This window comes from Trichosporon asahii (genome assembly GCF_000293215.1).
Source record: "Trichosporon asahii var. asahii CBS 2479 unplaced genomic scaffold scaffold00002, whole genome shotgun sequence".
NCBI lineage: Eukaryota > Fungi > Basidiomycota > Tremellomycetes > Trichosporonales > Trichosporonaceae > Trichosporon > Trichosporon asahii.
Window position 1 is genome coordinate 227,801 of NW_014040922.1, and position 16,768 is coordinate 244,568.

Sequence of the window (16,768 nt, forward strand, 5' to 3'; positions counted from 1 at the left end):
CAATAACAACGGCACGGAGCCAGCGTCGGCCCCGATTGGGCCCAAGTCTACAGTCGCTGCGGTCGCGAACGCGACCCCCGTCCTCCCCAACGCCCAGTTACAGGCGCTCATGGCGAGTCTAGACGCAAACGCTATCGCCAATGTCGCCAAGAGCCCTAGCACCGGCGGCGCGAGTCCCGTTCCTACGCCGCCTGCCGCGGGCCCACCGCCGGGCATGCCGCCCTTCGCGGGCAGTCTCGGCCCAACGCCTCCGGCCGCGCCGTATCAGCAGCAGGGGTACGGCTACTCGCCGTACGGCGCGCCGGGGCAGAGTCCGTACGATGCGCCCGGTCGCAGTCCTTATGACACGCAACAGACCCCCAACCCGTATCAGCAGGGACGGAGCCCATATGATCCCGCACAGGCGGGCCGGAGCCCGTACGATCCCTACGAACAGAATGACGGGGTATACAGCCCCAGTCGTTGGGGACAGTGAACAGCACCCCACTCCCATTGAAAAGTCAAGCTAAGCAGAAGTGAATCGTTACCATTCAGAGATATATGTACTATGCATTTTGGGCCATCGCCTGTACTACTGCCACTTCTGTATGCAGTTCTGCGAGTTGAGCAGACGAGTTCAGAGGACCAAAAGCATGCTATGCAGTTACGTGTGAGCCCTTACTCCTCCTTCACCTGCGCCCCGTTCGTAGGCTCCTTCATTACCTCAGGCTGGTTCCACACAAACCGTCGCTCGGTGATGAGCACCTCGCGCTCCTCGCGCACAGTCTGACCCAGCTCGTTCAGGAACGTCCGGCCCTTGGTCAGCTTGTGCGTCCCGGTCAGCCTCTCAGCACGGGCCTCAACACCTCCCAACGGGGCGCTGACGACCTGGCTCGTCTTCGCAATCGTCGGTTCGTGCTCGGTCCACGGTCTGATGTCAGCTACGCCGGCTGCCCCCTTGCTCACGCATTGCTATCCAAAGACTTGAGGAGCTTGAGCCCTTCGCCCGTCCTCGCCTTTGGCTGGGTCTTGCCCTTCTTCCGGCCATAGATTTGCACCTCGTCCATATCCTCGCTAAGGTCAGGGAGTTCATCCTCAACTCTCCACTTCAGCTCGTGCGCAAGACTGAGCGGCTCGGGAATGTCAGGAGGGATGCGGCCGTGGATCATCTTGCGAATCTTCTCCTCCGTCTCCTCGTTTCCCATCCGCTTCACTTGGTCAATGAGGAACTGCGCGAGTACCCTCAGGCCGCGCAGGACGTGTTCGCTCGGCACCTTCGCGGCAGCCTTGCCGTTGGCTGCTGTGGGTCTGTACCGCCGCGCCGCGCGCAAGTTTTCGACGTGCCGCGTCGCGACGTGCCAGCATAGGGTGTCGAAGTAAGGGAAACGGAAACGTTGCGGTACCTTTGTGTCGATCTCGATTTGGCGGAGGCGGAGCTGAGTGGGTATGTCGTAGCTGTGCACAAAGTTGCCGCCGAAGACTATTGAATCTACTGGAGTAAAGACAGCGTGAATGTAGCCGGCGGGGATGATCCTGAAGGTTAGCTAGAGGCGCGTGAAAGGCAGCTTACATGGTGTCTCCCGCTACGAGCGTGACCTTGCGCACCTCGTCGCAGAGATCAGGCAGCCAGGTCGTAGACTGGAGTTCGTGAGACCCAGACCCTACGCTGTCAGTTTCAACTTGGGGTGTAACACTCACACTGTGCATAAGCAGCGAGGTTGGCCTCAGTCGGTCGGATGAAGAAGAACACCTGCAGTCAGCTACACGAGCCACAGCGAAGCTTACTTTTGAGCCCGTGTGGATGTGGTAGTACACCGAGCTGGCGGCAAAGTCGACGTGCCAGTCCGTCCACGAGTCTTTTGTGCCCATCTGAGAGTTAGTCAATCACCGACAACCGAACTCACCAGGCAGTACAGCTGTACCTTAGGCCATTCGCTCTTCGCCTTGCCTTTAAGGTCGTGTCCATTCTGGGTCGAATTGGCAGCCCGCATCGCCTCCTCCTTCCCTCCCGGGAACGGCCAGTAATTCTCCACCCAGTCGATGTCGCTGACGATGCTGGGCGGCCGCACCTGCTTGGCGAGCTCGGTCTCCGAGATCTCGAGCGAGATGATGTTGTACACCTTGCTTGAACCTGGTTCGCCGGCTTGCCGCGCGCGGATATAGTCCGCCCACTTGTGTAGGGGCCACTGTGAGGACTGTTGCGTATTGACGTCTGCCCGTCAGCTGTGACTCTTACATCAATGAAGTTCACCAATAACGTCAACCATCTTCTCAGGACCGACCAGGCGCGAGACATCGTCGACGGTCAGGCTCGGGCCGGGAACGTTCCCGCCCATGGAAGAAAGACCACCATTCTCGGGGCGGACCACGAGTGGCTCACGCGTTGGGCCGTAGAACAATGTTGGTGGCAGTTCGTTAACCGTCTCACCATCCAGCCACGGACGCCGCAGGAGTTCTCCGGGCACTCGAGGGAAATTGTCAGGCTTGATAACACGACCATGTTTCTTGGGGTCTTTGATCAGATCGATCCAGCCCTTGGTCGGCGTTGCATTGTGGTGGTGCATGTTCCAGTAGTCGGGACGCTCGAGGGCTGCCTTGCGTTTTGGGCGGCCTTCTGCCGCGGCGGCGTCATGGCCGGTGGAGGTTGAAGCTTGGCTACCTTCCGTCGACATTCGCGCTCGTTTGGATGGGGACGCAGCACCGGAAGGACGTTTGCGTCGCTTCAGAGTCGTGGCGAGAGGCTTCTTCCCCGCCGCGTCCGCTGACGCGGCAATGCACTCCGGGCAGTACCTATGGTCAATCGTGGACTGAAGTGATCAGACGACTCACCATTTCGACACTGGGTCCGTCCAGTCAAACCATGGACCGGCATCTCCCATAGCTAGCATCTGCTCCCTCAGCTCTGATGGTATCGTGAGCTCGAAGTGCCTTGGGGACTTGGCGACGCATACGGAATGGAGCCATTTGTCGCACTTGGAGCAAGCAATCCATTCGAGATCATCGGCAGAGTCGGCTGCGATGGAGGAGGGTTTGGCTGGCGGCCCTGTGGAAGCGCATAGATCGCAAGTCTCTGGCTCTTCGGCCATGTCGTGCGCGAGGATCCTGTGCGGAGGTCGTGTTCTTGTGACTAGGAGGGGACTGGACAACGGTGATCGGTGATCCAACGACCGGGATCTCGAGAGGAGTCGGCAATAACAACGGCACGGAGCCAAATTCGCAAGTGCGTCATGGACGTCAAAGTCTTAAAGCGATAGAGGAATCTCTCTTCCTTCATCTCTGTCTCTACTTACGCCAAGTTCACGCAACGCAACGCAGCACTGTTACACGGTGCCCCTCGACAACATCTCTCGCCTCTCCCATTTATATGAGTTCCACATCGCCTGCATCTGAAAACGAAACCACACAACCCTCACAAACGCCGCCGATCGAGACGCAGTACAATTCTGAAGATGACCTCTACCCCGACGTTCCGTCCTCTGCAGCGAACGCTCGCCCCGCTCGCAGCAAGAAAACTCCAAAGAAGGGATTGAAGCATCCATCGTCAAAAGGCAAGGCCAAGGACACCTCTGACGAGGAAGACACAGGCGGTGGCCATTGGTAGGTTTGAATTGCCGACGTTAAGGAACGTGCTATACCGATCACTGACATCACGTTTGCAGCTACTTGCTGGACCTTCCCTCGGATGTCCTCCACCTGCTCCTAGTCCGCCTCCCACCTCGCAGCCTCCTACAGCTGGGAGCGACCTGCAAGCTGCTCAATGAAATGCTAGAGAGTGAGGCTGTCTGGCGTCGCTGCTACATCAACAGGTTCCTGTACGATGGAGCCGCAAACTCGAGTCGTGAAAGGGAGGAGATCCGCGTTCTCGTGCAAGGATGTAAAGGCGTCGGCGGACGCGGTTGGAAGAAAGAGGCACTGTCTCGCGAGGCCATGATTGAGTGAGCTCACCTCGGGTGCTGCGGCTTAACTGACATACAGGCGCTGGATGGCTTCTAAGTCTCCCAATCTCGCCCATATGCCAATGGTCGTGATGGTGCACTCGATGTCGCTGTCCTATCCTCCGAACCTGAATACAAAGCGCGGTATTCCAGGCAAGGTCTCGGGAGGCTCTGGATCTGGTGCTGCCTCGCCTTCCCCCTCGACACCCACCCCTGGCCAGAAACTCTCGCATCGCCAAAAGTACGAGGCTATGATTGCCGTCTCTACCCGCCCTCCCCCCGTGCTTTACAGTGCTGGTATGGAAGTCGGAGCTCTCGTGAAGAGTGACCCAATCACTGGGAAGGTGTCGAAGGGCTTCTGGGGTCCGGGTCCCGATGGTGAGTGTTCTCGGGCTGTACATTGCTGACCTCAGCAAACTTCCACCTGCGTCCTCACTGGAATCCCACGCCTCAGCCATCAGCTATCTTCATGCCGAAGCGTTCCCAGACTCACATCCTGTGGGGTCTCATTACCGGGTTAACTGTCCACACAACGATTCAGTCGCGATCCCACGCAACCCATGGCGGCCGTGCGACATCGGATAACGTGACCTCGGCCATCGACGACATGCATGAAGGAGCCATCGTCTCTATTCATCAGCCAGAGTCAACAGGTACCGATCCTCTAAAGTGGGTCACTGGTGGTGATGACGGCCGTCTCAAGTACTGGCGTCTTAACCCTGGTACGGGACGCAGCGGAAAGAAGAGCGCAACGGACGTACCGGCGACGATCACGTGTGTCTTCTCTTCCGAGCCTGTCGAGGAGCCCATTGTCGAGCGTGTAGAGGAGAGCCGCCTTCGACAGATGGCGCATCCAGACGCCATCATCAAGGTTGCATGTGACGTGGAGAAGGACGTTGTCTGCGGAGTCACAGAGGACGGCGATCTGCGACTGTGGTTCAACGCGTCAACTGCTCCTCGCGAAGTTCGCGTAGACGTTGGCTCGGAACGAGAGCTCAGCGGAGTTCGGCAGCTGGAGCTCTTCTGCCGCGAGACGAAGGACGGATTGGTCGCTTCGGTTTTGATCCATCACCGCAAGAACGCGATGTTCGCTCGGTACGATATCTCTCTCAACGACAATGGCAAGGAAACGATCAGGACGATCTTCTACAGCACCCCAGCCGAGGCACCTATCACAGCTATCAACGCCAATCTTCTCCCCGTGCCGAGCATCTCAAAGCCTCCCAAGGCTGAGCAGAGCATGTTCGCCCGTATCATTACCCCGGCGTCCGCCTCTGCCAGCGCATCGGGTGTCACATCCCCCCTGTTGTCGCCGGACCCCGAGCCGAAGAAGATACAGGATGAACCCCACTTTGGCGGATTCATCATGGGTGGCGACAATGACGGCTATGCTTACATCTGGGAGTGGGATGGCGTGCCTTACAACGACGTGATCCAGCCGATGAGGAGCTGGCAAGCTGCCGAGGGGCGTATTACCGCCGTAGAGTACTCCTGCGGCATTGCGGCCACGGGAAGGTAAGTTGATCCGATTGTGGATGGAACTCACACCAGCTACGATGGACACGTCGATGTGTTCGACCCCTTGCCTCTGGAACCTGAACGGTTGCGCTCTTTCCGCCCTCCAGGACACCTTCGCCCCGGTGACCTAATGGTGGCTCAGAGCGACGAGTACCGCGCGCGCTACTATAACACGAACCAGATCCTTCTGGATAACGATCTTGTCATCGCCGCCATCGGCAGGAGTGTCATGTCATGGCGCTCGGGAACGGGCAAGGGCCGCCAGAGTGGAAAGGACAGCGCCGGCCGCAAGGGTGGCAGCAAGAGCCATCACGAGGGCGGTGGTGGTCCCGGAAAGGGACAGCTACGAGGCACAAGAGCTCTGGGTGAGTTGCCTCCTAACCTCTGGGTTGGTATAGCTGACCTCTCAGACCTGCGCGACCTCCATGATGACGCAGTGGACAGCCACTACGAAATCCAGGAAGAGAACGAGGTGTTCCGCCCGCAGACGACAGAGGAGGATGCACAGCGTGCGGCCATGCAGAACCTGGGTCTGGAGGATGGCGACGCCGCGCTCGAGTACGCTCTGATGATGTCTCAGCAGGAGAGCGAGACACCTGCCCCGCAGCCACCCTCGGAATACGACCACAGCGGTGGCGACGAGGACGCAGACCTGCAGTATGCGCTGATGCTGTCGCAGCAGGAGGCGGATGCTGAGGCGGCCCGTCAAGCGCAGCCTGCAGCTCCGGAGCCACCACAGTACAACGAAGACGAGGAAGATGCCGACCTGCAGTATGCGCTGATGCTATCGCGCCAGGAGGCGGAGCAGGCAGAGGCGGAGGGCAGGGGACACTAGATGACGGGATAGATGCAACCTTTCTCAATATGACGCACCCACGCTGATCACAGCTCGGGGTCTGGACTCACTGTGTAACTGACCTGCGACCGTCCCTCGGCGCTGTCAGTCTCGTGGGCAGATTCTTGGGGGGATCTGGGGTGCACCAGCCACCTCGACGCACATCAGTAGCACAAGTCCGGAATCATGGGGACATGAGCCCCCGCGTGCGACTGAATTGCGCTTGATGCAGAGATGCATGTGTCTGTCGTCAGCTCTTCCGTCAGTTGGGAGACAAAAGGAAGGAGAAGATCCGGAACCAAAGCTCAAGACGCTGTCAACCAGTCGAAAGAAGGGGGGTGAGAAGCACGGTGAGGTACGTGAGGTGCAGCACGTTGCGGCTCCTGATCTAGTCTCTGGGAGCGCGACTGTGAGTTGGACAACATAGCAGGGGTGCACGGTGAATGTCTCAAACTGTGAAGCAACCCCGACCTCGTTGGCAGCGTACCAGACACGCTGTGACAATGTTTCCGACCCTCCGGCCGCGTGTTGAACGTGTGGTGAGAGATTGCTCATCGGACAGGCTCGTCGGACACGCAACACCGGAGACGAGGTCCCGGTGCCAGCGGATGCCGGTGTGCCCGAAGACAGAGCATGTCCGACGCACAACGAGTCCGGTGCACTCGTCGATAAATGTCAGGAGTCGAGCTCTCATGGGGAACTTGCTTGTCGGAACGGACAGACCACGAGACGTCATGAAGGTCATGAAGATGTCATGAGGTCCGGCGCTGTCATGAGCGGCGCAGGGCTCGACAGAGGTACAGAGGGGCGGGATATGCATGAATGGTGTCTTCTCGTACATCCTTGTTCTTCTCATGGGTCCAGTACAGAGCGTGCAGAACATGCACAGAGGATGATGGAGGAGGGCCAGGACGTCAGGAAGGAAGAGCAAGAAAGAGGGCGCACCCCTCGACAATTCAACGAACGAACTTGGGCCGATCCTTAACCTGAGATTGCCACGATGGGTGGGCCACTTCGCCATGCGAGCGTCAGGACGAGGCGTGCAGCGCACAGACGATGGGCTGATGGCGGTCCGTGGCTGGCTGAACCTCCCCTCCTGCCCTCCCTCGCTCATCTAACCCTTACCCTTACCTCGCCTCGATACGCTCACTGACCATTGTCGAAGTGACGACAGACTAGACGTGCTGACACGCTGCGAGTCGAACGCGCCGAACGCGTCGAATCGCGTCGAAGGCAAGGGGCTTTGGCGATCTGGCGGGCTCCTGGCCGCTCCGGGCTCTCCAGCGCCGTCCCCAGCCCCTCCTCCCTCCTTGTTCCTCGTCTTCAGCACCAGCGTGCTCGTCATCGATGCCTCGATGTCTCGCTGTCTCGCGAGCAAGCGCAAAGCAGGCTCAGAGCAGGACAACAAACTCTGCGACCCAACCCGGGCACTTCGCTATCCCTTATCTTCGGGAACTGGTAATGTCTCAGAACCCTTTGATGTTCCGGCATCAGGCTGAGCATAAACCTGCCAGCGACTCGGGCGAGAGAGGCTGCAGAGCAACAGCAGGCCGCTGCGCTGACCGTTTCCAACCCAAACGAAAACCATCTGGCCGCCAGGAGAGGACTCGAGAAGCTAGGAGCTCGTGGCCAGGGGTTAGCCGGAAGCACGGCAAGAGAGCCCCTGGTCTTCCCCTGCCTACCCCTGGCCTTCCGGCCCCTGCGACCTTCCCTCTTTTCGCTCTTCCTCCTCCTTCTCCCTCAGCTAGTTCTGTCCACTACAAGTTCTGCACTTCTGCGCAGAAAGGAAGCAGACTTATCCCCCCGAGCTCTGTTCCGGAAAGGTTCGCTTCCAAACGCTTCCCTCTCCTCCTCGCCTCGCATGTCCCTAGCGCAGCCAGAGCCGGCCTGCTTGCTGGCAGAACTCAACCATCATCCCTCTTCCCCCTCGCCCCAAGTCTTCTCTCGAGATGTCTCTCGGCTCAGTCTAGCTTGCGTACGTCACTGCCGACCCTCGCTCTCGTGTCCTCCTTCTGATGCAGAGAAGAAGGGAGGGAGAAAGGGAACCGGGCGGCTCGGGTACAAGGCACGCCGCATCCTCCTGTCGAAGTCCTGAGCAACTGCGCGCCGGCACGAAGACCCGCCGGGGGATTCGTTGACACGACGTCGTAAAACCCACTCCCAGTGCTCGGTACGCTTGGTGCAGAAGCCACACCTTGACTGAACAGGTAATGTTCGCGCTCCGAGGCTTCCGAGAGTTTCGCGAGAGATTCGTACATCCCCTCTCTGATTACAAAGTTTGGTCGCCCGTCATGGTCGTGTCCTCTGTTGCTCGATCGTTGGGCACGGCAGCAGAGCGTATTGCTATTGCGTCTTTGCTTCTCAATCGGACCCAGGAGAGTTAAGGTACTGATTACGATCGCGTGTTTGGGAGTTTATTGCTCATTCTCCGTTGTCTCCGTGTCGCCTGTTTCTTGGTTCTCCACCGGGTTCTCCGGGTTGCGAGAGTTTTGCACCACTGGAGGGGAATCGGGGCACGGCAGAGAGGGGAAGGAGGGAGGGTACGCCAGCCATCAATCGCGAAGCAGTGGGAAGCAGTACCGTCTTTGCCCGTTTACAGCATGGCCCATTGACTGGTGCGTGCCGGATTACAGCATGTCCTCGCGTGGTCATGGAGTTAGTGTGCTGCTCTCACCCCTCTCGGCTCTTCTCAGTGCGCCTACAGGATAAGACGAAGAGATGGGATAGGTCAGTCACCTTGAAAGCGTTCTTTCTCCTGGCTGTTAGGTTGTTAGCGCGCAGAGGAGCAAGAGCTGGTTCGCTCGCAGTGCTCTAAGGCTTTGCTGGCGGATGGAGGGATGAATTGTCTCGTCGCGGGTAGCGGAACGGTGGTTTGGACCCTGACCCTGCAGGCACGCTCAGGCACGACCAGGTCATGTTTGAGCATGGGGAGGGAAGAGAGCGGAGGCAAATCGCGCTTGATTTGTTGTTGCTATACCTGGAGAGAGTGGAAGAGAGCATAGTGCGTTTCCTAAACCTTGGTCCGGACATCGTCAACGACACCATCACGACTCTAGTCTTCCACGACCTTGCTCTCTCCTCGTCAGTGTCCATTCCCCAGACCTAGCTTGTCTAGACCTCTTAGACTCCTCCTGGCTAGCCTCAACTCTCTCGCGATACACTCGACAAACACCAGCCTTGTGCCTTCCCCCGACACACCAACACATCTACCTTTACGCGCATCCTGACACAAACGTTGTCAACATCTCCCTCCGCCCGATATTGCTACTGGAACAACGTCCCGACCGCTTCCCCGGCCTCTTACGTTTGTCTTGCCGGACCCCTTACACCACCCTCCCCTCTCCCTTGCTCTTGACTCCAACCACTCCACAGTGCAAGACCCGAGCCCTCTGAGCCTTCCATAATTACGCTTCTCCCCCTCTCCCCTCACTGAACCCTGTGTCTTCCCTCGCCTCCGTCTGGCCTCGCTGCAAGCCCGCAGCGGCTTCTTCGTCTGCCCGCCTGCCAGCCTGGCTCGACCTCGACCACCTCGCAAACACACTGCAGATCCTATATTTCGCCTGGAAGCACTCCTACACGTAAACGATGACCGATCCTGCCTCTGCTCGACGACGGAACAAGGGACTCGCCGTGTCCTTCGCCGACACTGAACCTCCATCTGTCACTTCATCTTCATCTGCAAACACCACTCCGTCCAACTCTCCTTCACTCCGAGCCAACGACGACGTCCGCGGTCGCTCCTTGCGCACCTACGCACGGCGTAAACATCACCAACCGCGCACTTCCGCGACGTCGACTGCGAGCGATATCGACTCCAACCGCAGACCCGCAGGCGCCGAGGCCTCTGCCACCGTCATGGAGTCCGTCGCAGGTCCATCAGATGAGAAGCGATGGAGTGTGCCGTATGATGCGTCTGACGGCGAGGAGGTCCAGGTGCACATCCACACGCCGGCGCGCAGACACGGACGAGGCTCGCCGTCGCCGTCTCGACGAGGTCAGTATAGCCCGAAAACAGCAACCAGCCTTTTGCGCTCATTACGGAAGCGCTAACTGTTTGCAGATCTGCCCCGCCTGGACTTCTCGCGCACCAATACACCACTCCGCGCCAAGGCATTCGCGTCAACGCCACTGAAGAGCGCGCTTGCCTCGAGCACCTCTTCGTCTTCAACAGCGTCCCCTTCCGCCCGTGACAGCTTCCACCACCGCGATACTTTGTACGCCGAGGACGACAGCCCAGGCAAGATGGACCGACCAGGGCGGCAAATCAGTCTGAACGGATTAGACTTTTTCGACGCTGCGGAACTGGAGAAGGTTGCAAACATCGATGCGACCGAGGGGCTTGAAACACTGGCCGAGGCGGAGGAGCCGCCAAACGCCGTCGACATTCTGCGCCCGGCCGACATGAACCGGAGCGCGGCGCCCGCGATGGGAACACCGCCGTCACAACCGTACCGCCCGCGATCGTTCGTCCGTGGATTACCACGGAGTGGCAGCGAGAGTAGCTTCGTATCCGCCCTCAGCGTCAAGGGTGTGCTGTGCCGCGCTGAGGCGTCGTACACGGACGTCCTGGATGCCTACACTGCCGATACCGAGGGCGAAGACGAGAGCGTGCTTGGGGGTGACGTCGGGTATGAGTCGCAGGGTGACGCGGACGCCGTCGACCTCACGTTAGACTTGTAAGAGTTGGGCACTGCAGTTCAAGCTGACAACTCAGTGACGGGTTGTCAATTGTCACCAACAGGAGCGCTAAGAACGTCGTTGACTTGTCTGACCCGCCGCGCACACCTCGCGCTGTTAGCGCTGGCTTTGCAGAGGCCATGAGGTGAGCTAATGGTGAATGAAGATAGGCTGACATTGCAGTGCACACGCTTCCTCGTCCTCATCGTCCCCGCCTACGACTGTGCCGAGTGTGCCGGGGACGCCAGTGCAGGAGCTGAATGAGATCTCGGATTCGGACGACTGGGTGCCACAAGCGCCACGATCGGTCCGAAGACGCCGAATTATGGATTCAGACGACGAGGCGCCGCTACCTGAGCCCAAGACGATTTCGCAGATGCTCATCCTCAGCGACGGCGACTCACCCCTTCACACACGAACGCGGTTACGAACGCCCGAGGTTGCGCAACGCCGGAACCGTCTGATGGGAACACCGGCGGCGCTGCAGAAGCTGTTGGACCTGGACGCGAGCGATGGCGAGGAAGACTCGTTCGAGACGGCGCCACCTGGCGACGACACGTACGGCTCACTAAAGGACTTTATCGTGGACGACGACGATGTCAGCGACTATGGCGAGAACGAGTGCATTGACCTCCGACCGGGATCACGGGGCTCGCCGATCGAGCTGATGGATTCGGACGAGGACGACGATGATAACGCGGGGATCATCAGCTACTCGCCGACACCTGGGCCGTTGGCGCTGCCCGACATCGGTGAGCTGAACCTGGACGACAGCGACGATGAGGCGGTCCTTGCTCCACGGAAACAGATCGTACCTCCGCCACGGGCTAGTTCGACGCAATGGTCGAAGAAGGAGTGGACGTCACGGCGAGAAGTCATCGCCAACCAGCTCTTTGCCGAACTCGACGCCAAGGTGTTTGACTCGCGGCTAGGTGCCAAGGGTGCCGGCGCGTATGTCGAGTGGAACAACCGTCTCTTAACCACGGCGGGGACGGCGCACAAATCCCGCTCCGGCTCGGGGTACACATACAAGATCAAGCTGAGTGACAAGGTGTGCACGGGCGAGGCGCAGATCGCCTCTACGCTCGCGCACGAGATGTGCCACCTTGCTTGCTGGATCATCAGCAACGAGCACAAGTCGCCACACGGCCGCGTCTTCAAATCCTGGGGCGCCAAAGTCATGCGCTATCGCCCCGACATCGAGGTGACAACGCGGCACTCGTACGAGATTGAGTACAAGTTTGAGTGGGAGTGCAGCAACGCTGTCTGTGGCAAAGTCTACAGGCGGCACAGCAAGAGCATCGACCCGACTCGCCAGGTCTGCGGCAGCTGTAAGGGCCGCCTCGTCCCGCGGTTCCAGACGACGACGTCGCCCTTCCAGGTGTACCTCAAGAACAACATGGCACTGGCCAAGAGCGCACTCCCCGGCGCATCGCACGGAGACGTCATGCGTGCGTTGTCGAAGCGTTGGGCCGATGCGGCCGGCGCAAGCGAGGAGGAGCACGTGCAGTACTGGCGCTACGCGGCAAGTGCCGCGGGCACTAGCGGAGTGAGCGGAGCAGCCGGCGTGACAGTCCGAGCATAGCGGGAGCGGGCTCCCGGACAATCATCTTATAATTCTGTCATATACGTGAAATGTATCAAGTTGTTGCCATCCCGTGTTTCCTCATTTGGCGGCGTCATGCGTAGTGGGTGCGGCGTCGGCTGCGTGAGACAGGACGCCGCGCTGCTGATCGCCGAGCCAGGCACGGCCCCTCGCTTCCCTCCTCCCTCCACACGTTCGGACCAAATATTCGAGACCCTCGTCGTCTTCATCATCACACCCTCCTCACCCTCCCCACCACCTCAGCATGCGCGCCACGCCTCTCCGAACAATGCGCGCAACCTCCTTGCTCCGGAGCATCCACCCCGTAACCCAAGGCCCGGCACTGACGTACGCCCTCGGTCTGTCGTACGCAGCAAAGCAATCCCCGCCCTTCGTGCCCTCCTCGTACCAACCCGGGTCAGCAGGGTTCGCGGGCCAAAAGACGCCCCTGGGACGATGGGTCGATCTCATGAAGAGTCTGCCTGCCGGTCGAGGAGAATTGAGAAAGACGAATGTGGAAGAGGGGCAGGAAGATCTCAGTGATGGAGGCTGGGGCATCGATACGGCTTGGCAGGTGCGGAAATGGGGCGCGGGAGAGGATTTCTTTGCTGTTGTTGATGGGGGGAACTTTGTGAGTCATCCCGAGTACTGCGAGCGGACACCGGAGGTGGTCGCGAGCCCCCGAGGCTGATGGGACGGCCTAGGGTCGTCTCCAACGGCCCAAGATCCGCCTCATATCGCCCCCTTCTCGTCGTGGCCGGAGGACTCCTAGCCGGAGGACTCGTTTTCCACCACAGCTCACTAATCCCGCGACTCGAGCTGACTTCCAGACGCACGTCGCGCTCTCCGACGGCGTAGGCGGCTGGGCGCCCGACTACGACCCGTCGCTGTACAGCCAAGCGCTGATGTACCACTACGCGAAAGCGGCGCAGGCGCAGCCATCCATTGCGCCGTGGGAGGGATTGAAGAAGGCGTACGCGGCCGTTGAGGCGGATAAGCACGTCGAGGCCGGGAGCGCGACGGCGTGTGCGTGGAACCTCGCCGAGGACGGGAGCGCGAGGGGTGTAAAGTGAGTGAGCTTGCGGGCGGCCACCGAAGGTGGTCGCGAGTGGGCGTGAGACGGCCGAACTCATTTGGTCGAGAAGGAATGGACTCGAGCAGGACGAGATCCGCGTCTCGTCGTCCGAGTCGTCCGAGACCACTGCCTCACGCACTCGCTTCGCTCGCGCGTGAGTTTGCTAACGCCCACAGCCTCGGCGACTCGGGCTTCTCCGTCATCCGCCGGGACGACAGCGCGTTCCACTCCTCCCCGCAGACGCACTACTTCAACTGTCCCCTGCAGCTGTCCAAGATCCCACCCAAGCTCCGCGGCCAGGGCGTCATCATGGACAAGCCCGAGATGGGCGAGAAGTTCGAGGTCAAGCTTGGGTCCGGGGACGTCATGATTCTCTATGTGAGTAAACTCAAACAGCGAGCGAAGCGAGTTGGAGACGTGGCTGTGGCTGTGTGGTTTTGGCCGAAAACTATCACGCTGTTCAATGAGGGCTTCGTGCACTTCGTGCACTTCGTGCTCAGCTCGCATCTTCGCTGTCGCTCAGATGCTCGTTGCTGACTTTAGTCCGACGGCCTCTCCGACAACCTCCCGATGGAGCACGTGCAGCAGCTGAACACGGCGATCGGCGACCTGCTCCGCTCCGAGGCGAACGTGCACCTGACTTCCGAGGAAAGGGCGCACGAGCACGCGCGCTTGCTCGCCGACGTGCTCGTCGCTGCGGGCCGGAATGCGATGACGCGCACGGGCAAGGAGGAGGGCGGCAAGGGATGGAAGACGCCGTTCGAGATCGAGGCAAAGAAGAACGGCAAGAACTGGCCCGGCGGCAAGATTGACGATGTCTGTGTGCTGGTTGCTGTGGCCAATAACAAGATCTAGAGATAGATGCAGACCTTAGAGGATGAGGGGATGGGGGTGGGAGGGGATATGCTGCATGCTGGTTGGTCTACTGATCTATCGTTGTCGTGGAGGGGTGAGGATGGGGAAGCTCGCTTCGCTCGCGTTATTTCCGGATGAGCTCGAGAAGGAGGGCCCGCGCAGCCTGAGCGTCCGCTGCGCCTCGCGAGTCCTTCATGACCTGGCCCACGAGGCGCATGACGACCTTGTCGTTGCCGCCGCGCACCTTCTTGGCCTCCTTGGGCAGCTTGGCGATGACGGCCTCACAGAGCGCCTTCAGGTCGTCCGCCGACGAGGGCTGGATACCGAGTTCCTCGAGCAGGGGTTCAAGCTTGCCCGCGCCAGACCCGTTCTCGACGACGTGCTTCAGCACACTCCGCGCCGTAGAGCCTGTCAGCTTTCCGCCCTCGACGGCGAGAACGAGCTCCTTCAAAAGTGGGGCAGGGACCACATCTGGCGTCCATTCCCGGCCGGACTTGGTCAGCTGGCCGAGCAGCTCGTGCGTCACCCTGATGTTAGCTCCCGCGACAGCGCTCGCAGCTCGATGGACGTACCAGTTACAAGCCTTCTTGCCGAGTGTCGGCTCCGGCACGACTGCTTCGAAGTAGGCGATGCCGGCACCGCCATACTCGTCCAGACTGAGCAGCGTGTCGACATCGCGCCTGTTCAGGCCGTAGTCTTTCTGCAGCCGCGTATCCGTCTCCCACGGCATCTCCGGCACTTTCTCGCGCAACTTCTCAAGATACGCCTGCGGTCAGCTTACCAGCAGCAGGTCAGAGCAGCTCACCGGTCGGATCGCCAGTGCCGGCAGGTTGTGGTCCGGCATGTAGCGGTAGTCCTCCGCCTCCTCCTTGGAGCGGAGGGAGAAGGTCTCGCCCGTGAGCTCGTTTAGACCCCTCGTCTCCTGCTTCAGAGGGACGCCAGGCTGGCTCTCGTAGTGCGCAATGTGTCGCCGCCGCTCGGCCTCTGAGCCTAGTTAACATGACGACGGAAATAGAACTGACCAATAGCCTGCTGAAGGAATCGCACCGAGTTCACATTCTTGATCTCGCAGCGCGTGTTGAAGGGCTCGCCGGGGCGGCGCACCGAGACATTCGCGTCGACGCGGAGGTTGCCCTGGGCGTTAGTTATTACTCAACAGCCAACGCACCTTCTCCATGTCACCGTCACCGGAGCCGATACGGCGCAGAATACCCTGCAGCTTGCGCACGAAGGCGCCAGCCTCCTCCGCTGATCTGTCCGTTAGCTCTGGCGCAGAATCGGTAGCTCACCGCATGTGCGGTTCCGTGACGATCTCCATGAGCCCCGTGCCCGCACGATTCAGGTCGACCAGCGTCTCCCCCGCTACCGTCATCGACTTGGCCGTGTCCTGCAATCAGCTATGTGGAAACGGTAAGCTCACCTGCTCGATCTGCAGCTGGTGGATGCCAACTGAGAACTCGCGCTCGACACCCTGGTCTCCCGGGGCGAAGTCCACGCTTCCTTTCCGTGCTAACGGGTCTGATTATTAGATCCACCTGCACACAAGGACCTACTATAGTGCTGCGTAATCTGGTAGCTCGGCGGAATATCGTGATAGAAGTAATGTTTCCGATCAAACGTGCTCCGCGGGTTCTGATGTCAGCTACAACATAAGCAAGAACTAGCTTACAATATCACACTTCAAAGCGAGTGCGGTCATGATCGACAGTTTCACAGCTTCCGGATCGATCACCTGACTCGTCAGCTATCAACACTGTCCCCCCCCGCTGTTGTTACGCACAGGCAGTGTTCCCGGAAAGGCGCTGTCGAGCAGCTCGACATGCGTGTTAGGAGGGTCCTCATAAGACGTCTGAGCAACTAAAGTCAGCTAAAATCTCGTCCCCTTTGAGCTCACCCGAGAAAAGCTTCCTTCCCGTCTTCAGCTGCACGTGGATCTCAAGTCCAACAACGAGTTCCCAACCGTCCTCTGAGGTTCCGGCGGCGTTTGATTGAAAGCGGACAGAAGCCCGGAGCGGGAGAGCTGTCCGGTTAAAGAACACTCTTCGTGCTCCCAGTCTCGTACCGCTGAACATGCTGATAGGAGGTTGTTGTCGTTGTTGTGCACGGCAAGCGTCATTGCTGCGAAAGTCGGTCCGCTCTTGACATTGCGACTGACCTCCACCGGCCATCACGAGGTATTTACAGGTGTAAATGATGAGACGAGGACACGTGCTGGTGGCGTGTCAGTGATAAGCGCGTGAGAGTGCGTTGATGCGGGCTTCCTTGGCGTGCTGTCCTGAACCGACCTACACGACGACAACAACACACCA

The 16,768-nt window shown here is 59.6% G+C and overlaps 7 protein-coding genes across 7 annotated transcripts; 5 read left to right on the top strand and 2 right to left on the bottom strand.

Annotated features, from left to right (window-relative positions):
- Window positions 1–657: 657 nt before the first annotated feature.
- On the bottom strand, window positions 658–3,065 carry A1Q1_07436 (JmjC domain-containing histone demethylation protein n 1; the record flags this gene model as incomplete). The annotated part of the gene is made up of 6 exons (XM_014328762.1): window positions 658–871; window positions 946–1,523; window positions 1,585–1,848; window positions 1,902–2,191; window positions 2,258–2,769; window positions 2,839–3,065. 6 exons carry the CDS (start codon window positions 3,063–3,065, stop codon window positions 658–660), a joined length of 2,085 nt encoding a protein of 694 aa, XP_014184237.1.
- Window positions 3,066–3,343: 278 nt separating this feature from the next.
- Window positions 3,344–5,433, top strand: A1Q1_07437 (uncharacterized protein; the record flags this gene model as incomplete). The annotated part of the gene is made up of 4 exons (XM_014328763.1): window positions 3,344–3,576; window positions 3,639–3,914; window positions 3,955–4,292; window positions 4,376–5,433. The coding sequence occupies 4 exons, from the start codon at window positions 3,344–3,346 to the stop codon at window positions 5,431–5,433; spliced, it is 1,905 nt and encodes a 634-aa protein (XP_014184238.1).
- A 129-nt stretch (window positions 5,434–5,562) lies between these two features.
- Window positions 5,563–6,267, top strand: A1Q1_07438 (uncharacterized protein; the record flags this gene model as incomplete). Its single annotated transcript, XM_014328764.1, has 1 exon — window positions 5,563–6,267. The coding sequence occupies one exon, from the start codon at window positions 5,563–5,565 to the stop codon at window positions 6,265–6,267; it is 705 nt and encodes a 234-aa protein (XP_014184239.1).
- Window positions 6,268–7,614: 1,347 nt separating this feature from the next.
- Window positions 7,615–8,283, top strand: A1Q1_07439 (uncharacterized protein; the record flags this gene model as incomplete). Its single annotated transcript, XM_014328765.1, has 1 exon — window positions 7,615–8,283. The coding sequence occupies one exon, from the start codon at window positions 7,615–7,617 to the stop codon at window positions 8,281–8,283; it is 669 nt and encodes a 222-aa protein (XP_014184240.1).
- Window positions 8,284–9,852: 1,569 nt separating this feature from the next.
- On the top strand, window positions 9,853–12,529 carry A1Q1_07440 (uncharacterized protein; the record flags this gene model as incomplete). The annotated part of the gene is made up of 3 exons (XM_014328766.1): window positions 9,853–10,261; window positions 10,328–10,943; window positions 11,128–12,529. The coding sequence occupies 3 exons, from the start codon at window positions 9,853–9,855 to the stop codon at window positions 12,527–12,529; spliced, it is 2,427 nt and encodes an 808-aa protein (XP_014184241.1).
- Window positions 12,530–12,794: 265 nt separating this feature from the next.
- Window positions 12,795–14,459, top strand: A1Q1_07441 (uncharacterized protein; the record flags this gene model as incomplete). The annotated part of the gene is made up of 4 exons (XM_014328767.1): window positions 12,795–13,160; window positions 13,234–13,598; window positions 13,781–13,982; window positions 14,148–14,459. The coding sequence occupies 4 exons, from the start codon at window positions 12,795–12,797 to the stop codon at window positions 14,457–14,459; spliced, it is 1,245 nt and encodes a 414-aa protein (XP_014184242.1).
- Window positions 14,460–14,583: 124 nt separating this feature from the next.
- On the bottom strand, window positions 14,584–16,531 carry A1Q1_07442 (glutamyl-tRNA(Gln) amidotransferase; the record flags this gene model as incomplete). The annotated part of the gene is made up of 5 exons (XM_014328768.1): window positions 14,584–15,225; window positions 15,265–15,449; window positions 15,507–15,593; window positions 15,642–15,707; window positions 16,318–16,531. The coding sequence occupies 5 exons, from the start codon at window positions 16,529–16,531 to the stop codon at window positions 14,584–14,586; spliced, it is 1,194 nt and encodes a 397-aa protein (XP_014184243.1).
- Between the last annotated feature and the right edge of the window lie 237 nt (window positions 16,532–16,768).